Source organism: Haemorhous mexicanus, chromosome 1 (assembly GCF_027477595.1).
Source record: "Haemorhous mexicanus isolate bHaeMex1 chromosome 1, bHaeMex1.pri, whole genome shotgun sequence".
In the NCBI taxonomy this organism is placed as follows: domain Eukaryota; kingdom Metazoa; phylum Chordata; class Aves; order Passeriformes; family Fringillidae; genus Haemorhous; species Haemorhous mexicanus.
Genome location: NC_082341.1, coordinates 111,826,805 through 111,850,460, shown reverse-complemented (window position 1 = coordinate 111,850,460; position 23,656 = coordinate 111,826,805). Strand labels below are relative to the sequence as shown.

Sequence of the window (23,656 nt, the reverse complement as noted above, 5' to 3'; positions counted from 1 at the left end):
TTAAATTCCTTTTCCTGTTATAAACTCCCTTTTTTTCTTCAGAATACAAAATCTCTCTTTATACTCTTGTACTACCATGTTTGCCTGCCCTTTCTGATTCTCCTCCCCCCACTTGCCCACCTGCCTCGAAAAAAGGATCGTATGTTTAAGTAATTAGATGGTCTATATCTATTTATGGAATAATAAGTAACTTAGTCTTTAAAAATTAATACTTCTTTCCATTGTTTCATCTCACCTTCTTAATACTTTCATTGATAGGAAGTTTGCTGTTTGGTTTTCTTTTTGTTTTAAAAGTAGCCTTAACGCCAGCACAGCTCTGCTTATCGAGCTCATAAGGGTTTTGTCCTTTCAGTATTAGCAGAGCCAGGTCAAGCACATTGCATTAGCACTAAGAGCATCATTTATTTTTGTAATAAGCCAATTGCACTTGGGTTACTGCGGGTCAGGGTGTCTAATCATTCAGCTTGTAACACGATTTTCATTTGTGCATCAGGAGTTGTCGAAGATCACAATGCCCGTTATATTCAACGAGCCCCTGAGCTTCCTGCAGCGCCTCACGGAGTACATGGAGCACACGTACCTCATCCACAAAGCCAGCTCACTTTCCAGCACCACCGAGAGAATGCAGGTGCGTTGGCTTTGCTAGTTCTCCTGAGCTCTTGCTGAATGTTGTGGGATCTTTCTTCCTTGTACATGGTCTCATTGTAGGAGGAACTCCTGTAACTTGCTGCATGTTGAGTTCTCTTATTCATTTACGAGTTTTGTTTATTGTCCTGATTTTCACAGGGATAGAGTTCAGTTTCTTCCTTGAAGCTGGTATGGTGCTGTATTTTGGATTTAGAATGAGAATAATGCTGGTAAAACACTGATGTTTTAGTTGTGCCTAAGCTGTGTTTTCAGTAATTTAAAGACTTTCTGCTCCTTGCATGCCACCCCACCAGTAAGGACACAAGAAGCAGGGGTGGGGGCAGAGCTGGGACAGCTGGCCCCAACTGTCCAGAGGGATATTCCATACCATATGGTGTCAAGCTCAGTACATAAACTAAGGGAAAGCTGTCTGGGGACTGCTGCTCAGGATCTGATGGGACATCAGTCCCTGGGTGGTGAGCCATTGTGCTGTGCATTACTTGTGATGATTGTGATTCTTTTATCATTTTTATTTTCCCTTGCTTTTCTGCCCTATTAAGCTGCCTTTATCTCAACCCACTGATTTCACCTTTTTTATCCCCCCAGTTTATCCCCCATCCCATTTGGGTTGGGGAGGGGCTCAGTGAGCAAATGTGTGGTGTTAATCCTGCTGGGTTAAACCACAGTCCTTCATGGCATCCCACAAGGAGCAGAGCTTGAAGGATTGAGATAACAATGGATCTGACCAGAGATAATAAAGCAAATTTGTTATAAGCATTTATGATATTAGTTTGGTTTGCTGCTGTGAATGTTCTCAGAGCTGGGTTATGCAACATCTAACTCACTGTGTATGTTCCCTGCTGTGCTGTTTATCACCTCTGGGGGCTGGGTTAAGGTTAACATTTTGCTGTACTTTGTAACGCTCTCTTATGATTCTGGTGGTGCGTCTGAGCTGGTACTGGTACTCAGCATTGCCAGCATTTCCACACCTTGGGAGCCATCTATAGGAAACCATCCATAGTTACACCTTTTGCCTTTTCCTGTCAGAGAGCCAATCCATGTAGGAGATACCTTCTTCCATCATTCCCTTCTCCTCCGGGCTAATTAACTCTTGAGAATTTTGAGTATCATCAGGATATCAAATCCACTTGTTCCTTTGCTGCATCTCATGAATGGGTCTCTGGTCTTGTTCATGGTAAAACAACTGTATGGGGATACCACCCAGAGATCTGCCCCAGGGCTGGGAAGCTAAGTGCACTCCTAAGCAAGTGCAGAATCCTGAGAAATTAATAAAATGTTTTGGAAGAGTATGCTGTCACCCTGGTAATTCTAGAGTGACAGAAATCACTGCAAGGTGCTGGGGCCTGGCCCAGGCCTGATGAGCCCTGTTCAACACTGTTCAGTTCCCTCAAGGGGAAGAGATGGCCTCCAGATCTGACAATAAAACAAGAGGCACTGGAGCTACTCTAACTCTTGTGTCTGGCACCACTGCTGAACCTAAGAACAAACCTGTGCTGGTGTGAGTCACCCCTGTACACAAGAGAAAGTGTTGGAAGCAAAAGTCAGCTCATTTAGTAAGGGATGAAGGAGTTTCTTCCAAGAGGGAGCAGGAAAAAGATGTAGACAAGACAGGCTACTCTGAAGCAGGGCTGTCATGAGAGAACAGGAGACAGAGGAAAGGTAGCTGCTGACTGGGGAGGAGGAAGGTGAAGAATTCATACATGAGGCAGTACCCACTCAATCCTTGTCCCTGAGTGAGCTGTGAGATACACAAAAGTATTTTGGCTGTCGTCCAGGTGAACACATTGTCACCAGCCTGCTCCAATGTTGGGGTAATAACAGAGCCAGTAGTCTGGAACTGGAGGATAAGGAAGCCAATCAGGTAGGATCCCTTTTTAGGAATTGAGGCAGTGACAGAGGGATTGGAAAAGTGACACAAGTCACTGTGGAGGTGACTCATGTCAGGTGTGAAGGAATGATATTCCTTCAAGAGCAATGTTAGACGTCACCCAGACAAGTGGAGCACCTTGGAGAAAGGCATCAGTACTTGAGAGAAGTAGCCCTGCTGGAGGTGATTTATGATGAGCTGGACAAGAAGCAGCTATCCAGAGGTGCACAGTAAGTCAGGTGCATGGGACCCCTGTGGTGGAAGTTTGTACAGAACCAGAACTATCACGGTTTAAGCCAGCAGGCAGCTTCAATACCAGACAGCCACTCGCTCACCCTAATTCCCCCCACCTCCTCCATGGGAAGGGGGATAGAACTGGGAAGGCGGGGTGGGGGGAGGTGGGGGGGAAGGGAGAAGAAATAATAATTTGAATATACAAAACAAGTGATGCACAGTGCAGTCATGTACTGACCAATGCCCAGACAGTTTTCAAGCAGCAGCAGCCCCTGGCCAGGTTTCTTTCCCCTCTAGGTTATTTATATACTGAACATGATGTCATATAGCATGGAATATCCCCTTGGTCAATGTGTCAGCTCTCCCAGCTGTGTCCCCTCACAATTTCTTGTTTGCCCCGCCTGGTGGGGTATAATAAGTTGAAAAGTCCTTGACTTAGTTGCTAGACATTGCTTAGCAACAACTAAAACATCAATGAGTTATCAGCATTATTCTCATTCTAAATCCAAAACAGCACTGTACCAGCTACTAGGGAGAAAATCAGCTCTATCCCAGCAGAAACCAGGACACCTGTCTAGGAAAGTATTTTGATATTCTGTAACACCAGGACACCTGTCTAGGAAAGTATTTTGATATTCTGTAACACCATGGCTGCTGTTGATTAACTGTGTGATCTTACCCTTCTGAGCAGTGTGTTGCTGCATTTGCTGTGTCTGCCGTAGCCTCGCAGTGGGAGCGTACTGGGAAGCCATTCAACCCATTGCTTGGAGAGACCTATGAACTGATCAGGTAATGAGCAGAGCTGCACTGGAGGGTGGTATTCCATGGCAGAGATGTTTCATTACATTTGTTAGCTGGCTTGCAAACTGCACTTCAGCTCATAAGCTTCCAGCCATTCTCCCAGCAGCGGCTGCAGGTGCGTGCCCTGCGTGTTGATGTTCACCAAATCACCTCCCAGTGAAGAGAAACAACTTAACTTTTCAATGAAATTTGCCATGTTTAAAAGCAAGTTTTAGCTACAAAAAATAATTTTTTCCCTGAAAACTTATGAATGAAAAATGTGAATGGTACATAAGGAGAGTGTACAGGAGTGTTCAGAGTACCTAATAAGCAGCATGAGTCTATTAATGTGTAGCTGTGCCTAAGACAGACTTTTCTTTCAGTTAATATTTTGGCCTGTGTTTAGATGAAGATTTAAGAAAGAGATCAGTATCAAAAGTAGTTATATTGACTCATCAGATGTGGTAGTTCTTGTTTCTTTTTTTATATTAAGTCCTTAGTTATTTAGAATGAGGATGTTCTATGTTTTAGTTGATCTTTTCAGTTTAGCCTAGGCTTTTAATTATGTCTTGCACTGAGTACAGCAACTATGCGTGGGTCCAACTATCTCTTTCACCTCAGGAAAAACTGCAACTTCACTACACTTGATACATAGGTACATGGTTTGATTATCTTTATTTTGCAGAGATGATCTTGGATTTAGACTTCTCTCAGAGCAAGTCAGCCATCATCCACCAATCAGTGCTTTCTATGCTGAAGGCTTAAATAATGATTTTGTTTTTCATGGATCAATTTATCCTAAACTGAAATTCTGGGGCAAGAGTGTGGAAGCAGAACCAAAAGGCACGATGACTTTGGAGCTTCTTGAGTAAGTGGATCAGTAATAATTGAAGGGGTACAGTGCCTCATCCTTGATGATTAGAGTGCATTAGTCTCAGGCTTAGGAATGGAGGTGTCCAGTACCCACATCCCAAAGCCTGAGGGCAGATCACTTTGTAGGGACGAGGGGATGGGAAGATGAAAAGAACTACCATCATTTCCCCATACTTGCTGCATGCTCCTAATAGCAGCAGTGGGGACCTGGGCCTGGATGTTTTCCAAGTGCCTGGACATTGGTTCTGGTAAAGCCAGCATGCCTGAGTCCTGTTGGCTTTCCTCAGACCTTTCCACGCTAACAGTGACTGCACCAAAGTGACTGTTTTAAGGAGCTGGTAAAATCAGTAGCAATAGGTTAATAAACTTCGTGGGTTTACTGACTTATTGCCATGCCCATTTTAAGACTTGGAATGATGATGGCTTATTGAAGGACAGACATCCTGTACACAGATACAGTATTTTAATTTTTATTCCCTTCCCTTAGGCACAATGAAGCCTACACATGGACAAACCCTACTTGCTGTGTGCATAACATTATTGTGGGCAAACTTTGGATTGAGCAGTATGGAAATGTGGAAATAACTAACCATAAGTAAGTTAAAAGTGTGAGCGCTTTCACTTCCTGCAGGTTTGAAAAGAAAAAGCATTTGGAAGTAATTAGTGCTCTCTTGTTCTGCCTTTAGAACTGGGGAGAAATGTGTACTAAGCTTCAAGCCCTGTGGCCTCTTTGGGAAGGAGCTGCACAAAGTTGAAGGCTACATTCAGGACAAAAGGTAACAGCTTAATTCCAAATGGGAAACAAATTACTGCCCTTGGTTCTGCGGTGAGCTGTAGAACTAAATGCCTTTAACTGTGTCTGTCAAGGTCAAGAACCTGCAACAGTAGGGTTATGAATTCTGCAGTACCAGTAATGGAGTTTTAAAGTTGCCCTCAAAAGTTCTTCTTTCACATATTTTTGTCTGAAACGGGGAAATAAATCTCTTTAAGCTCCTTTGTAAACTTAGTCTGCTTTTTTTGACAGCAAAAAGAAACTCTGTGCATTGTATGGGAAGTGGACTGAGTGTTTGTACAGTGTTGACCCAGCTACATTCGAAGCTTACAAGAAAAACGACAAGAAAAATACAGAAGAGAAGAAAAGCAGTAAACAGGTATTAATCATGTAAAGAGTTGGGGTCTCAAAAGCATGATAAGACATCTAAATGTTTTAGTAGCATTTAAGAGCATTACAGTTTCCTTCACTTATCTTCTCTTTCCTGGCAGGATACAAAACATTTTGGATGAGTACCAATATTAAGGGATAAAATGCTTTTTTTCTCTTGAATTTGTATTCAAACTTCCCAAAATTTGGTGTGATCAAAATACTGTCTGGTTCATTACCTGCTTCTTCTTCCAAAGTTACATGGAGGAAATAACATTAGTTGAGCCATTTCTGATCATGTATAATAACATATTCTAGTGGGAGGATTTTGATTCTTAGAAGCAGGACATATTAGTTTCTTAACTTGATAGAAGATCATCTTTTCCAGCTTTTACAAGGATGTTTTTATTGCTTTCTATTAAATTTTCACAACTGTAGAAATACTGGCAATTTTAAATTTTTCTTCACAATTGTTGGTTTTTTTTTTTTTCTCATGTAAAAAAACCTCATTCATAATTCTTCCAAACTTCTGGTTAGCAGTAAGCTTTTTGTTTAGGCTGAATGGTGACAGTGACAACATACAACTTGGTGAAGAGCAGTCACTTAGACAGTAGTTTAAACAGGGAGGATTGTTCCCCTTTGGTGACTGCAGCCAGTTTTGTTTTTGGGTTTTTTATTTTTTTTGGAGGGGGGGGGTTTGGTGGGTTTTTTTGTTTGTTTGTTTGTTTGGTGTTGATAGTTTTTGAAGAAACTTAGGAAGAAAAGAGATGGAGACCTCTGAGAGCATTTGTGCCTGTGCAGGTTCAGATTGTTGCTGTATCTGAGGTTGCTCCAGTGCTTGTCATCAGGAGAGTGGTAAAGCACTGGGGATTGCTGCTTCTCTGGGAGTCTGACCTGGAGAACTCTAGGGAGAAGGAATAAAGAAAAACACACCCTGTGTCTTTGTTCAGCTGCCTGTTTGCATTTTCCAACAATGTTCAAGATGATCATTGCTTTTCACTTTGAAATGCAACATCCTGTTGCATAAAGCTCAAGCTGCAGTGTTGCTCTGACTCTAGGAAAATGCTGTTCCTACTTAATTAACAGAACTCTTTCTATGTAGGAAACTGAAGGCTTTGTATGAACTAGGCTAGGTATGAACCAGGTAGTGTGTGCTGAATATGTACTCCCACTGCCCCTTGTGTCTGAGGAGCTGGTATATTCTATGGTTTTGGGGCATTTAGGTGAGCCAGGTCTCATGTGTAATGTCTGGATGTGGTTTGTCCCTTCATGGTAGTGAAGGATTCATTCAGGCATGAAAGTACATGGCTTGTTAAACTTCTCATTAGAATTTCCAGATTTATGTAGTTGTTTTTCGGATATTACTTCTACTACTTAGTGCTACATTGCTACCAATCAAGAAATGCTTCTGCCTTCCTTGAGGGAACCTGCTCAGATGAGAGTCCTTTTGCAACTTACGCCAATTTTCCCCTGAATCCCTTTCATTTTTATAGGAATAAAACTTGGGGGAAAATAATTTTTCAGGGAATTAGACAAAGCCTTCATGTATGCAAAGGTGATATTTTACTAACATCAGAAGAGTTATAGTAGACTCACAGTTAAGCCAGGATGGTTCTGCTCTGAATGAACTGGAGTCTTTTTTTAATCAAGATGAAGCATTTTGTGCAGAATTTTCAATTCAAATACATGGAAGAGAATAATGTAGGCAACAGCAATTGCCCTCACATGTGCCTCATTTAGAGACGCCTCATTTATAGAGATCTTGCTTTGGCAGGTCTGTTAACTATCCTCACAGCAATATACTGAATACTTGAGTAGCATTGAGCATGAAGTATGGATCATTGTGTCAAGAGCACATGAAAATCCACATTTTACCTATTTCTCTGTAATTCTTATGCTATTTTAAAGTCTTGTATCCAACAAGGCAGAAATTGCAGTGTGTATTGTAGCCATTCTACAAAAGGCTTGGAGTTTGACAGTCTGATATTGAATTGTCTTTGTTTTGATACAAGGATAATTTTCTGATGGGTTCTGCTTCAAATTCTCAATTTCTGAAGGACTGATCAGGATCATTTAAAGAACAGAACGACAGGTTGCCAGCACAGTTCAGATACAGTGAACTAAAAGCCCTGTTTGTCTTCCTAAGAGCTGAGGGGCTGAACCTGGTCTGCATATTGTTTTGCTGACTGTTCATTACTAAAAGCACAGTGAAGGGCTTCTCAGTGAAGCAGAATCCTTACTACTACTTTTGATTTTTCTTGGAAGTGCAACACGTGAATCATCTCAGAGGACAGCTGAGTGCATGTTGGGTACTGGATGTTTTCAGTATTATCTGATGTAACCATGGGAGAGCAAAGCTAATTAGCAGCAGGATTAAAGCTGCTGGCCTGTAGCCAAAGTATTTAAAGCATTAGTTGCCTTAATCTGTGTTAATCTCTGGTGATCTCTGAAACATGCTTCTGTTTTTAGCTGTGACTGTGACAACAGGTTTTCTTGGGAGAGCCTTACTCATTGTCCAGCGCGGCTTTAGTTTGATCTTCCAGCATCCGCTTCTGTGGTGGAATTAATGTCAGGAGCATCAGAGCCCAGTTGCTTTAAAGCTGTGTGTAAAATGGGAAATGGTTTAGATCTAGCTCAGGTCATATCTACACTGTGATCACCAGTTACTCTCCTGCCCCAGTAACCCTCTGTGGAGTTTTTTACTTTCTGGGAAAAGTTCTGTGGCTCCAGCTTCCTCAAGGTTGCATGTGTCGCCCTTCATACCCTTTCAGAAGCTGTAGCTAATTTAGGATATTAATTTCACATTGCAGTTTGCCATTTCAGTGGTGCAGTGGTTAATGCAAAGGAAGTTTCTGCTGGGCACAGAGCAGTAGAAAGGGCTTTTTGTTGTGCACAAACTGGGCAGCATCTGCATTATGTGCTGGCATTTGTTGTGGAAGGATGGGGAATGTGGCTTCCATTCTTCACCTTTAATGAAGCAGTAGTGAAGTTAAGTATCAGGCATGAAAATGCTTGTACTTGAGGAAAGAGGACATCTCTGAGGTGGAAAAATTGACATTTCTTAGCGCTTGAACATCCAGCTTACATCTACAAAGATGTTGATGCAAGAAACTGTTGGTAGTGTTCAACTGGGCGGGAATTGGGAGTATGTGTGCTATGTAAATGCCTCAATCCTTGGCAAGAAAAGTTTCTTTGCTGAAATTACTCACCTGTAGTCAAGGAAATAATTTTCTGTAAGTTCTGGTATTGGAGTGATTGTGTGTAAATTGTTCATGATTTCAAAGAACTGCTCTTTTCTTTGTGTGCTGCCTTTAGGTGGGCAACACCGAGGAATCAGATGAGATGCCGTTGCCCGACTCTGAGAGTGTGTATGTCATTCCTGGAAGTGTTTTGCTATGGAAGATAACTCCAAGACCTCCAAATTCTGCACAGGTCAGCTATGCTTCTCCTTATTGAAAGTGTGTGCTGTCCTCTTACTCTATATGGTTTACACAAAACACATCTATTTGTTGTCTTTGTCATTAGTAAGTCTGGGTTTGCCTGTTTATTACAATAAGCCTCCCCACCACAACTGTTAAAAGGATAACTGTCACAGGGATCAATCTAGGATTAGTGGAATTTCTCTGGAAAATGGGATGCTTCATGTAGATAGTGGCATGGGGCCTTTCCCCACCTCTTCTGTCCACCCTGCTTCCCTCACTGAGGCACCAGCTTTGTAAGAAATCACACTGAAGGGCTTTATTAGAGGCCAGACATTTCCGAGGACAGACCTGCATGGCACAAGGTGGTGTGGGAAGGGCTGTGAAGCTGGAGAACCACTAGGCAGAATACAAGGGTATTATGTGCAACTGAGAAGACAAAGAATTGGTACAGAAAAGATGCCCCCACTGCATTAATCAAGGGGGACATCTCTCTACAGAGAGAGAAAATACCAGAAGGACTGGAAAAAGAAGATAAGAGAGAAATAGTGCACTGAGTAATTGGATGCTGGCCTCCTTAAGCAGAAACAGCAAGGATCACCTACACTCCCTGACAGTGCACTTTTGCTGGTATCTTGAGCAAGCCTATATTGACTGATTAAGTAATACAAAAGCACTTGGATGTTTGTTTTTAGATAGCAGTTTTCTTTTGTGTTAACACAGTAGCTAGAGGTGTCGTAAAGTCACCTTTCATCTTTGTCTCTGGATTTCAGATGTATAATTTTACAAGCTTTGCTATGGCTTTGAATGAGTTGGACAAAGAAATGGAGAGTGTCATTCCCAAAACTGACTGCCGGCTACGACCAGATATCAGAGCTATGGAAAATGGAGAAATTGGTAACTTCAGTTATGGGCAAAAGGGGTTTTGTTTTTTAAAACTGAGGGACTGGAAAAAAAGTTGTTAGATGAACAGCTAGAGGAAGTAGCTCCCCATGCATTCCTCTATGATGCCAGGCAGTAACTCTTTAACACAACCTTCTGCAGGCTGTGTTGAGCTTCTGGTGTCACCCACCCGTACAGGGGATGGTTGGGATGGAGATAATCTTCATAGTCATCCATATCTACTGCTGTGGTTTAGACTGGTGACCAAAGCAGTGTTGATAAACACTATCTGCACAGTCTTAAGGAAATACTCATGAACTTTTCAGTTTGTCTGTTTCCATCAGCCTGATGCAGAGGAAGTGTTTTGTTGTGCCAGTTCTGAGAAATGCAGTCAAAACTACTAAAGTGAAACTGCAATGCCAAAAAATACACTTGATGCAAAATTATACTTCACTGAGAGTTGAACACTCTGCTGTCCTAGAATAGTGAATTAGAAATACATGATGAGACTTCCAGTGAATAGGAGTAGTGTGCTTTTAGACTAATATAAAAGCTGGATGGTGAGCTTTGTAGACTAACAGTATGGGGGCTCTTGTTTTCTCTGGCTTGCTAACTGATTGGGGTAAGTCATGAAACCCTGATTTGGTTTCAGCTGTATAACAGGGCAAAAACTATGACTCTTCTGGTAAGTAGTCTGAGATCTAGCAATAAAAACCAGTGTCATGGTGCAACACAGTGCAGTTGTGCAGTTTTAGTTCTTTTTACTCAGAAGCTGATAACCATTTCTTTGAGGCTTTTAAAACAGATCAGTGAATTCCCACAACCACTCTCTCCTGCCTGTACAACTGTTTTGTGGCCAGGATGATGGATATATTTGGTTGAGAGCATCCCCAGTAATTTGTCTGTTAAAGAGCAAATAACTATGCTGTTAGCAACAGACCATATTCCTTCATGATACACTAGCAGCATGAAGTTTGTATTGCAGCTAGTAATACACAGTGGGCTAGTAGCTGACAGGGAGTGGTTGATAGAAATAGTTTTAAAAAATAATTCTTGGAAAACTTGTGTATAAAATGCTTTTAGAGGATTCAGGAAAGTGAGACTGACTTTCATCTAATCTGCTTCTGAGTCTGACTTACTCCTCAGACCTTCTGATCATCCTTTCTTGGCAAAGAGAAGCAACTGCTCTGCTTGTTTGGGATGCTGCATTAGTGCATTACCAAAAAAAAAAAAAGAAGGGATGCTGCAGAGACAATTCTTTGTAATCTGGAAATAAGCATTCCAAACCTCTGGTCATGAGGAACTAGACACTAGTAGCAACTTAAACAAAAATTCATCAAGAAGCAGGTGGCCAGATTTCTGAAATAAATTGATCATATCTTCAGTTTCCCTACTGAAATAAATTCTACGTATGCCACCTCCCTTAGCTCACATTTGCTATCATGTAGACATATTTCCAGAGTCCTCAGGCCATAGATAAATATATATTTAGCAGTCTTAAAGACTAGGATGCCACTGGCTGATCCTGTGCCACAGCTGGCCTGGCTTTGCTCTTAGACTAAACCAGTAACCTTCAATGTTCCGTAGATGGTTTTTTAAATGGACATTTTCTACTACTGCCCTTATTTATTTTCTGGGTCAGATGAAGTAATGTTCCTGTCTTATATAATATGCTTTAATATCTTCTGTATTTTTGTGTATTTTTATTCCTTCAAGATCTGGCTAGTGAAGAAAAGAAGAGGCTAGAAGAAAAACAGAGGACCGCCCGCAAAAATCGTTCCAAGTCAGAGGAAGACTGGAAGACAAGGTTGGTGCCCTTGTCTCTGTGTGTGTGTAGTTACATAAAGGCTATGAACATTCAAGTTAGGTGACAGTCTCCACTGGTGACATGCAGTGAGTGTTGTGTCAGCATGAAGAGCAGACAGACAGCATCTGGTCTGCAGTGCTGCTGTTGTGTTTGCAGACTCTGTCCCAGCGAGATGTAGCATTTCCAGAGGGAAGTGCCAGGCTTGCTCTGGTTCCTTCTCTCACTGCTTGCACACCCATATGCAAACACAAACTGTTGTCTTCTCTGAGCACTTCTTGGTTCTGACATGACAAAGATGTTACCTCTGACAGCTGCTGGTAAGGACTGTTGTTGCTGGTGAGTTATTTGCCTCAAATTTGCATGCCTGGCCAAAAAGGAGATGCTCCCTCCTTGTGAGCTGGCCCATGGTTTCTCAGCCCTGTGGCTCTGTGCTGACAGTGCTGTGTTCTCAAAGTTTATCACCCAGTTATCCAAGACCCTGCCTTCTTATGGAAGGGGCCCCTAACTACAAAAGAGGAGCTAAGGGAGAAGTTAGCATACAAGGGACCTGCCAGTATGTTTTGGGGATTTTTTGGGGGTTTTCTTTAAACTATGAGGAGTCAGCTGGGAGCTCTTACACACAAGCTAAGAAGAAACCATGAAAACCTGACCTGATGAATCAAGTTTGACCCGACAAAGTCTATTTAGAAGCATAGTAGTGAGTTGGCATTATCTTCTCAGAAAAAACAACAGTAGTGCTAAACGTAAAGTAAGCAAGGTTCCTCTCTTCTCTATTATTAATACAGTCAAACACTTCAGATTAAACATCTTTAAAATGTTTGTAACAATAAATCACATTTTTCTTTCTTTTTTTTTTTTTTGAAATGAAGTCACACATCATCCCAAAATCCCAGGTTTGGACATGTCTGCCTTTGTCTTTTTCCTATGCCTGCTCTCCTGAAGTGTTTGGGTTTGTTTGCATAGAGACTGATGGAGAATAACATATTTGTAAAGGTTCTAAGTGCTGGACAGCCTTGCACCTTTCGCTTCCTTTCCTGAATTCAGAGTGCTTCTAGCTCTTACCAGGTGTTTTCAAACCTGGGATAGCTACATAGTATTCTTCCAGGTGCCTGAAGTACCTTAAATATAGCTCAAAGCACCTGAGGCTGGAAATTGGGGAATTCCCACGGAGCTGTGGATTTTGGGTTATATAATAAGCACAGATGCCATTCACAAGGTTCTGTAACTGCTGTTGTGCAGATCGTGTAAACCTGTTCAGCACGAATCTGGGATATCCTTTAAGAACTCTTTGCTTTCCAGGATGTTTCTAAAGCTTTGGCAGAAAATTCCTGGTGTCTGATCCCTTCAGTAGGAATGCCAGGTGTGGCTGCCTATAAAGGATGAATGTTAAGTTTAAGGAGACTTGTGCTATGGGGGGAAAAGTGCATGTTGTGAAGAACTGTCCAACCCATTCCCAGGTCACCTGTAGGTCTTATTCTGCAGTGCATTATGAGCTCAGATCTAAACTGCTGCCATTTCCTTGCCACAGAAAAACAGGTTTCTTGCTTTGTCTGGTAGAATTCCTCCTTCCTAAGACAATTCTCCAAAGTACCCAGTGATTTTTTTTTTTTTAATATATATAATTTTATTATTCTGAATCCACTTTACAAGTGAGGTTTTGGTGTTTCTCAAGAGGTGAATAATGTTGAACACTTAATATTTTAGATGCTGACCAGCAATCTTAAGTCTTGAGTAACAATATTTAATTCAGTTCTGAAATACAGCAGTGGTCTGTTGATGAAGCCTGTCCCATCTTCCCCACATCACTGACTGGTTTAGGTCTTACACGTCTCTCAGGCTTAGTTCTTCCCACTGCCTTTCTTCTTGCTATTGAAGTAGGTGGACACTGGAGGAGGGGCTCTCTGTCCTGACCTGTACAAGTGTTGAGGACACACTAATGAGCTGTGGGGTGGTAGAATTTCTTAATCTGAGAGGTGAGGTCACTGTGCTTATAGCCCTGTCTCACGGCAAATGTTTGGCTTTAGTTCTGGAATAAGCTGCTGTCACCAGTGAACTGGACACCTAAGCCAATCCAGACACCTCTTATTTGGGAATAGCTGACTCCTGCTGTGGGAGGAGAAGCTGGAGTGAGCTGTGTACAGTACTAGGAGTGAATGACTTCTGTTGCCTTCAGTTAACCTAACCAGGGCAGCAGGAGAACCACTGGAGTGTTCACCTGGTCAGTTACTCCCGGGAAGGCAGCACAAGGCGTTTCGTCCAGCATAGCACTCTCAAGTCCTTTGAGCCAAGCAAGGCTTGCCTGTTAGCTGCCCTGCTTTGTAACATAACCCTGCACTACTGGTGGCCTTTGGGTTTTTGCCTTTTAAAGAGATCAACTCAGATTTAGTTCAAATGTGCTTTTTCTTTTCTGAAACATTACGTTGCTGGAAAAGGGAAGAGTAGAGGTAAACAGGCTGCCTTGCACACAGATCATTTACTTGAGTGAGTGTGGTCACTACAGTGAGTCACAGAAACAACTGGCTTCTGCAGTCAGTGAGAGGTGAAAGGAAGCTGTGGAGCACATTACCACAGAAGCAGCTTCTACCAAGCTGGCTCATGCCATAAATGTGGCTTGGCAAAATACAGAAGGAAGTTAAAATGCTTGAGGTCTGGTACTGTGCGCTGTTAAGGCACAAGATTGAGTAACTGGGCCAAACAGAAAGTGGCATTCACTGTGCTATATGGTACCTCCGGATTAAGCAGGAGGAGAGAAGAAAGGAAAGAAAGCAGGAGCTCAACATCAGTGTTTCTATTAATAACAAGCTTAGTAAAAGCTTGCAAGTAGCTCGGTGCAGATGGAATCAGCTTTCTGGGCCTTCGGATTGAGTCTCCTGCTGCCAACAGTGTAACACAACAGAGTTAACTTGTAATAATCCAGAACTCTTCCTGCAGTGTGTGGGTGATGTTTCATCCTCACTGAGGGTAGCTGGCACACTTGTTCTGAGTTACCTGCTGGTCAAACCAAAGGGAAGGAAGCTAATGCACAGGCAGTGGAAACAAGGACAAGTCACCTGTGAAGAACAGAGAGATGAGTTATATAGGGATGGAGTAAGGGAGGCCAAGGCGAAGCTGGAGCTTGGCAAAGTATGAAATAAAAATAACACAAAGGGCTTCTACACATATGTTAACCAGAAAAGAAAGGTCAAAGAAGGTGATGGTTTTTAAGGTGTTTTTCAACCCAGGTCACTCTACAATTCTATGATGAAGTGCATTGCAAAACAAAGCTTTAAAAAACCAAGGAGTAATTTAGATCCAGGGATATAATATTTGTTTTCAGGACTGCAGTGCTTGTGGTGTTAACATGTCTTGCAAAAACTGTTACTGCTTGTGCATGCCAGAATGGGTTTTCAATGCTGCTTTGAAATAAAGCTGTATCTGTCCTTTTTTTATGCAGTAATCTTGGCAGCTTCAAATGGCAAAACACTGGTGTCAGTAATTCCATCTCAGAGATGTTTAAGCAGTGTTGCAAATGGGGAAATGTAATCACTGAGGATGCCTTTAAACTCACAAATTTAAAACCAAGAGGACTCCTGCAACAATTATTTTGTGCTGTGTATTTTATACCATCTGCTGAAGATGCAGAGAAGTAGCTCTAAACTTGTACAAGTGAGTCTTAATAGCTTCACTAACATGCTGTGTGTTTCCTTGCAGATGGTTCCACCAAGGCCCAAATCCCCACACTGGTACACAGGACTGGCTTTACTCTGGCAACTATTGGGACAGAAACTACTTTAATTTGCCTGATATTTATTAAAATGCAGTAAGGAGCCTCTGACTGATACAAATAAGTCTTAATCTGTTTTAATGTTTTCCCTTGTTCTACTTATCTCCTGAAAATACTGACATGTTATCGAACAGAATATTAAGCATCTCTGCAATAAATCTGGTGGTACATGATCTGCAGTCCTTAAGGTAGGAGAATAACTTTTCTGGCTGATGGTGGGTCCTGCATGGACAAAGTTGCTGTGGTTTCAAGCTGCCCTGAGTACACCTATATTAGGTTGTGGTGTATGAGGAATAGAACACCTTCAGCTGTTCTGTGAATACTTTATTTTGTAACCTTGGCACAGGTAAAACTGGTTTTATTTATTGTGACATGGGAATGTTTAAAAAGCACACAAAGTAATTGCAATATTCTATTCTTAAATGAAGAAAAGGGTGTCACTTCTGTAAAGATGTAATTTTTCATAAAGTGACTTTTCTTTTACTGAAGTAATTCCCTTGAAGCCTGAGCTCTGCTCAGGAAGATTCCAGAAGTGTTCCCATCTCTGGAGCAGCAATGCAGTTCTTTAAGCTGGTAACATTACTCAGAGGTTATTTATTCAATGTTTTGTGCAGTGTGTTTTGAATTTTGCTCTCCTGTTTTGCTACCAACCTTATGATTTAAGGAATTAAGAGCCATTTAAATATCTACAGATTTGATTTGAACTGCACACTAGTAACAGGTTTTAAAAGAATCTGTTTCATGCACTAGAAGTTCCGGTGCCCAGCACCACTGCAAGAACCTAATCAGTCCAGGAATGACCTGGTGGAACATGGCAGGGGGACAGGACTGTGTCTGTACTGTGCAAACTCCCTGCAAGGAAGTCTTGTGCATTTCAAAAGTAGTACAGCACCTCAGTGAGGCCTCCTGTGCACAGCTGCTTTACCCCTTTTCAGTGGGGTGCATTCAATCTTAGTCTGTTTATACTGAACTGTGTACAGAGCTTCTAGAGGGCAAGCTGCTCTTTGTACAGTATTTTAACTGCTGTCTGGAGGTTAGTGTTAATTGAATAATTTAATTGCTACTAAATAAAGGCTTCAAAACTTCTTGCATCTAGTCTAAAGTGAGTGGTGTTCAACAGTGCTGACCCCTTCTGAGCAAGCCTCATCCCAAACCTGCTGCAGTGAGGACAGGTTCTATGTATTCTCTCCATGTGCTCCATGGACCTCTCTTCTCTCTTCTCTAAGCAAGGAAGAGTCTCTTTCTAGGGGGTGGGGAGGGCTGGGGAACTGAGAGCATCCGGCAGCTTGAGCTTTGAGTGGACTACTGAAACTGTTAATAAGGCAATGAGATGCTTTCTATTTTTATTCTAGGCACTTCTCGCATTACCCCGGTCCTGATGCTGAGACATATTTGCATAGATAAGGGAAAGCTTTTTCCTTGGCAGCCTTTCCTGTGAGGGGCCAGCTCTCACAGTGTCCTGTAGATGCAGGATTTTAGTACCTGTTCTACCTGCAGGAAGCCTCTACTCTGGCCAGAACTTCTTGAAATCTGTCTGGACTTGAAATCTGTGCAGGTCACACAGCACTGAGCACTGAGTGCCAAGGAAAGCAAAACATTTAGTTCCTGCCTGCTCCCCATGACTACACCATGTCAGCACAGCGAGAGGCTGGGTGGCTCCTCACTGAAACAGCTCCAGCAGATGTGGCAGTGAGCACAGTTCACACAAAGCTAACATGGGGATGTTCAACATGGGAATGCAGTTCTAATTGCTGGTGCTTTTTTCTGAACATCTGCTTAACGTTATTTGAGTTATTGCAATGTAAACTCCATCCCTCCTGACCACTTCCTGAAGTGCAAACAGCCTCTCTTCTCTACCTGTTTAAAAATTAACATGAACTCAGTAGGTAAGTGTGGAAGAACTTCTTTAGGTGCTACCCAAATGCACTCTGAGGGGAGGGTATTTTGCCCCACTCTGAATATTACACAAACACTAAAAGTTCAGGCTACAGGCAAAAAGATATGTATAAATATATTTGAGGTTAAAAATATCGTTCTTTCAGACTAAAATCAGAGCAGGACTTCCAACAATATAACAAGCAGAGGAAAGCAGTGTGGGTGTGTTATATAGGACAACTACTTTAACCAATCATCTCTATTTTATTTTGAAAAGGGATAAATTAAGTTTCTAGTAGTAAAATCCAAACAGTAGCATGTTCCTATGTGGGAAGCAAGCATTGTTTTTCAGTACCCTGCTCTGGGCATGGGGTCTGATGTAATGGTAGCCTTGCAGTACTGTAACTTTCTGCAGGAGCACTTAGTGTGTGCTACTGCCAGCTGGTCTTTGCCAACATCACATCAGCCAGAGGGATGGCCACTGGGACAACACTGGCTGTGCATGGCTTAGCTGCACTTTCAGCTGCAGAATTAGAACCAGGGCTTGCTGATTTCTCATCAGGCAATGTAGTAGATCTCCTCCTCCTTGAACCAGCAACTGGCTGTCCAAACATGGCATGGGCAGAAACAGGTTTCCAGTCCTGTGTGTTTGGAACATCAGAGCCCACTAGAACAGAAAGTGGAGAATTTACTGACTTCATTTTTCTGGCATCACATAATTTGGAGAAGGTATTTGTGACAGCTGACCATATTGTTAATCTTTTCCCCTGGAAAAGCTGAGCATTGCCCAGGAATAAGGACCCCCACCTGCAGCAGGACAAAGGCTTCACGGTAATTTTTACTTGTCTCAACTAAGTTACAGAAGAGAATGTTGATATTATAGAGTGTGGTGGATGTCACAGGCACCTGAGGCCAAAAGGACACAAACAATTACGGGATTCAGAAGCAGTTAGTTAAACACACCTAGACCTAGGGAAAGCAAGCATGATACAGAAGGGATCTGGGACAGCAAACACCAATTTTTATGTAGGTGACAAATGCCTGCAACCTAGAAAATAAAATAAAAATGAAAAAATAAAATGTTGTCACACCAGAGGCTATTTTGTCTGGTATTTCTGAAACTGAGGTTTGATAAACTTGCCTGAAAGTTTAGGTTTTTTTTACCAAAAAAACCCACTGTCAATCTAGAAATCTACCTAAGCTCAACTCTCCTTTACAAAAGGCTCTACTGTTCCAGGCTGGGGGGCAGGACAGCTCCAGGCTGGAGGATTTCTCCAGCTGGGCAAGGGCTGAGCTGGGCACATGCCACCACAGGGAAGAGATGCTGGTGAAGGCCTCACCTAGAAAGATGCACACCTGCTCTTTGTGGAAGGATGGCTGCAGAAACTCACCAAGTCCAGCCACCACATGCAACCACCACCATTTTTTTGTAAGTGAAGTAACTTAGGTTACTTCTGGAATAAATGATTTTTCAGTCAAGGAGAATCAAAACTAGGGCTCCAGCTAGTCACCTCTACTTAGCCACAAGGCACATGGATTACATCTTAGGTCCCTAACACCTGCTTCAGAAAATAAGGTTTTCAACAAGATTATTTTGCATCAATGGCACTTTGCCATCACTCTTACCTGCCTCTTTGCCCTCAAGAGTACAGAGTCCTGGCCAGAGCCACATTTCATGGACCAAATGGCAGTGAAATATAACACAACCATTGGGGCCTGGCTGACAGTGTTGGTTCAGTAGTTTCTTAGAAGTCACCTCTAACCCTGCATTGCACTGACAAGAGCTGATCTTCCATTTATTTACCACTAAGCTGTAGACCTGGAAGCTGGAACTGGGAAGATGACATGAATACCCAAACTTTCTTACCTAAAAAGACAAACTTGCTCAGTTTGATTCCAGTTGTGCTGTAGATTCTGTTCTCTCAGGATGCCAAATAAATCATCATCAGATGGACCTAAGGTTGTAGTACTTAAGGCCTGGCCTGCATTTAATGGCTGCTGCATCTTTAACAGGTAACTTATTTGGTCTACAAATGGAATTACTCTGAAAACTGCTCTATAAAAGATGGAACCTCTGCATCCATAATCAGTTCATCGTCCCAAGACAATGATACAACCTCACCAGTTGAGGTAACCTTGGTTTTACTGCAGAAAGGTAAATTTGTAATGGATCATTAGGAGCAGGTAAAGGTGATCATTCTCTGTAAAACCAGCACAGTAGCAGAGGAGAAGGCAAGTCTTTCAATGCATCATCACAGCTCAGCACTGAGCTGCTTTCTGATGACACCAGAAATTATGAGAGACATTATTCAAAGCATTAGAGCTAAATCTTCTCTGGAAAAACATTATTTTCCCTGCCAGCCCAAGCCAAGTCAGGCCCATTTATAACCTGTCACTATTGGGCAATGCCACAGGAAGGAATGGCTGCCTTGCAGCTGTGCAATCCAGTTAGCTCCCTACTGGTGCATGAGTCCCAAATCCTATACTGGCACTGTGGGTGGGAGACTCCAGAGGAAATCTTGCTCCCAGCCCAGGTGCAGTGAGTGTCACTGCCCAGGTGCCTCCTGGATGGTTGGACAGGGATGTTTCCTTAACACAGGCATTCAGGTGACAATTCTCAATTATGCAGCCACTCTCTCATCATATTTGAAAAGTCACAGCAGTCAGGCAAAGTCCCCAGTGACTGGAGAAAATGGAGTATCACATCTGTTTTTAAAAAAAGGTGATAAGGACTGTAGGAGCTACCAACCAGTCATCCTTACCTCTGTGCCTGTTAAGATCATGGTACAGATCATCCCAGAAGATACATCAAAACATATGGAAGATGGAGAGGTGGTGAAGGACAGCCAACATGAGCTGCAGCTTCTCCAAGGGCAAACAGTACCAGACTAATCAAGTGGCCTTGGATGATGGAGTGACTGCATTAGCGGACAAGGGATGAGCTATAGCTGTCATCTGCCTGGACTTCTGAAAGGTCTTTAAAAGTCCCTCCCAACATTCTGGCTGCTAACTTGGAGATACATGGGTTTGGTGGATTAGGAAGTGGCTAGAAGGGTGGAAACAAACCAGCACTAAGTGGATCCTCAAGGGTCTGTACTGGGACCAAAACTATTGGTAACAAGTCTGTAGCAGACTTGTTACTGTCTCTTCAATGACAGCATGATCAAGTGTGCCCTCAGCAAGTCTGCACATGAAATGAAGCTGAGTGTGGTGCAGTTGATTTACCAGAGGGAAGAGATGCCATCCAAAAGGACCTGGACAGGCTTGAGGACTGGGCCCAAACAAGCTTTATGAAGTTCAGCCAAGGCTAAGTGCAAGATCTTGAATCTGCCCACAGCATTCACACATTCCCATCAGCTGCTGCCTTTTCCCCCTTCCCCACACTACCACGAAACCTGCTCCTGCTTTCTGCCGCTGACCTGCCTAATGCCCAGCACAGGCAGAATCCTTCTAAGCAAGTGCCTTTGCCAAAACCTGTTTCCCTCACTAGCAGCCAAGCCAGACATTTCTTCCCAGCACAGGATGAGGGCAGTTCTTCCCTCAGGCTATGATGCCATCACACAAGCTAATGCTGCAACTTGTGGAAAGCAGAAAGGCTGCAGCCACATCCCACCCCTCTGTGGTGAAGGGGTGGGTGCACAGACCAGCCCCTGCTTACAGCCTGGCTTTTTAACATACAAAACCCAAGGGATTTGAACAAACTGCAAAATACAGCACCTGAGCAGCAGTGTTCCTTGGTGGCCTCTGGGAAGGGCTCAGAGGACACAGCCGGAGACTGTAACTTATTCAGCCACACCCCAAGAGGAGCCAGGTTATTCCTTCATAAAGGCTTTGTTTGTACTGTAGAATCTTATGATTGCAAGGGCAAACCCTGAAACAAACCTCACCTGCCCAGGTGAGCAGGGCAGGTGACATGTGCTTCCCAGCACACATTATTAGTAGGTACACAAAAGAGTTCCAATACAACAAGCACCAAAACAGTCACTGTGCAGTGCTGTATTTTCAAGGTTACCACTGTGTTTTGGAGGATCGTGAAGACAGAAAGATCACAGGGGCAAGGCATGATCAGGAGCCTGCTGAAGGATAAAAACTTTAACCACAAACATTGCTGCAGATCAACCTTCATTATAGTTGGAAAACCATCATCTACCTACCTGCTCTTGCATTCTTGGATGCCTGCATCTCTACACAAACCTGAGGGGAACTCCAGCAGTACTGAAGATTTAAATCTCGCTGGTGCTAAAGCATTTAAACAATCTCTTTAAAAGTAACATACTTGCAGCAGAACTCACTGCTAATTTTGAATGACTTTCCAGTTCATTCATAGGAAAGTATGCTAATGTATACTCACTACAAAATGCTTCTTGAATCCTTAGTAATTTCTCAAGAAAACTTCTCACATTATCTTTTCAGTCCTGGAGAGCAACACCACAGATTATAATATTTAAAATGTTGAATATTCATATTTTATGACTTCTGAAACTAGGAAGAAGAACTTCCTATAGAAAGAATACTTTAAGAATATATATATATATATATATATATATATATATATATGAGAAGTAGAAAATTCATCATTTTTGGAGTAGGGAGAGCAATCCAAAGTCTAGATTTCTGTACTGAGAGCATATGGAAACTACATGCCTTGATAAAGGTATTACACATACCTGAGTGCAAAGGTAGCCATGATTACCTCAAAACCATTCATCTTCAGTGAATACAGAGCAGAGGAGAACTGGCACATTTGCTTCTCTGGAAAACTTTCAGAACTCTAGGTCTGCAAAGCTCTGCACAGCAAAAAGCTTCAAAGATGCTTAAGTACAGATGTCATAAACCACAGAAAAATGTATTACCAGAGGTGACAGAACTGAAGCATAAACCTCTATAAATATTTGAAAAGGCTGCAGGACCCAACATAAAATTGTGTGTGTCTGAAACTAAAGAGCAGCTATAGGAAAAAATATGTCTGGAAACTAATTCACTGTGCTGGGACTTAAATGCTGGTTTTGGAAGCCATCAAGAGCAATGTACCAGGTACTTTACTAACACACATCACCCTTTGGCCCCATAGGGAAGGGCCTGTCAGCCCATGAGCAGCCTGCCCAGCTGAGGTCATTGCCTTGTCCTACCACCTTTTACCCCTTTGCAAAAGTAACAGCTTCCAGACAATGTTGAAATCTAAGAGCTTGGGCAGAAGTTCAGCAAATCAAGGTCCCAGATAAGCCTTATTTTTCTACCAGAAAAGGGGTCAGGTCATTCATTAACTGGGAAGAAGTCTATGATCCAGTACAACTATCTTTTCTCAATATAGTAAACATATTGCTTTTAGTGAAAGACTGGGAGGTTGTCAGAATTTGCTAAGCAGAATAATTTTTGTAATAACAATCTCTTTCTCCCTTCCTTCTCAAATCCTCAAGTCAAACAAGTAATTTTTTTCCTTTTAATCCCTTCCTCTCTCCCACCTGGGCATCTCCTCTAGGTAAGCACAGCTTGCCAGAAATGCCTGAAGAACACTGACCAACAGCCAGTCTTGCTGAGCTTAACAGATTACTTGACTGAAACACCATCATGGAATAGGTCACATCAAAAGACAAGCAGCATTTTGGAAAAAAACAGCAATGGAAAAATTAGGGCTAACAGTAAGACAACTGCACATGAACTCCCCATGGCTGACTCTCACTGGTGATTAAAACACCAGGGGGTTAAGGAGATTGTGGAGATCTTGGGCTATTGTGCAAAGGGGTTCTGAGCAGAGGCAGGGGAGAAATATGCAACTAATATGCACCTACCCTGATAAGCTGTGGTGAGTCCAGCTGTGGGGTCCAAACACACATCAAAAAAGTAATCAGATATAGAAATTATTCAGCACTTAATTCTGGAAAGGCTGCCTCAAGTTGAACTTCTGTGCGGTAGGAAATGGGTGGGGAAGAGGCCAGGTGAGCAGGAACACTTTTCACCATCTCCTAACAATGGCACACTTTTGTGACTTGAACAAGTCTATTATTCCTAAATTTCACTTTTCCTTTGTGCTATAGGCTGCCTGCAAAGTTTCTGACAAATGCCACTGGCCTCCCAATAGCCTTAAGATAAAAAGATAAACATAAATTTACTTAAGATTACAATATTTGTTTGGGATTGTGTAACTTCTAATGAAAGTGCTTTCTACCACTGTTAAGTGTTTCATAATGATTGCTGGAAGGGGAAGTTGAGTGCTGTACTCTGCTTCCACCCCACTGCAAGGTTTGATCAGGCCTACATCAACCTAACACCTGCTCAGACCTCAGCAGGTACAGAGCAGTTCTTAAACACGAGTACAATCAATGGCTGAAAAGACAATCACATTGTTGCAAACTGAAACGCAATTCAG

At 42.4% G+C, this 23,656-nt stretch overlaps 1 protein-coding gene across 4 annotated transcripts in view; it reads left to right on the top strand.

Annotated features, from left to right (window-relative positions):
* Positions 1–16,505, top strand: part of OSBPL1A (oxysterol binding protein like 1A) — a 77,415-nt gene extending 60,910 nt beyond the window's left edge. For all 4 annotated transcript variants that reach the window (XM_059859411.1, XM_059859403.1, XM_059859418.1 and 1 more), the window contains 10 exons: positions 494–628; positions 3,441–3,538; positions 4,215–4,397; positions 4,890–4,997; positions 5,089–5,178; positions 5,427–5,553; positions 8,859–8,975; positions 9,736–9,859; positions 11,561–11,651; positions 15,342–16,505. In XM_059859411.1, coding sequence (XP_059715394.1) covers positions 494–628; positions 3,441–3,538; positions 4,215–4,397; positions 4,890–4,997; positions 5,089–5,178; positions 5,427–5,553; positions 8,859–8,975; positions 9,736–9,859; positions 11,561–11,651; positions 15,342–15,444 — 1,176 coding nt within the window. In that variant the 3' untranslated portion in view covers positions 15,445–16,505. The remainder of the gene's footprint in view (positions 1–493; positions 629–3,440; positions 3,539–4,214; positions 4,398–4,889; positions 4,998–5,088; positions 5,179–5,426; positions 5,554–8,858; positions 8,976–9,735; positions 9,860–11,560; positions 11,652–15,341) is intronic.
* The last annotated feature ends 7,151 nt before the right edge of the window (positions 16,506–23,656 follow it).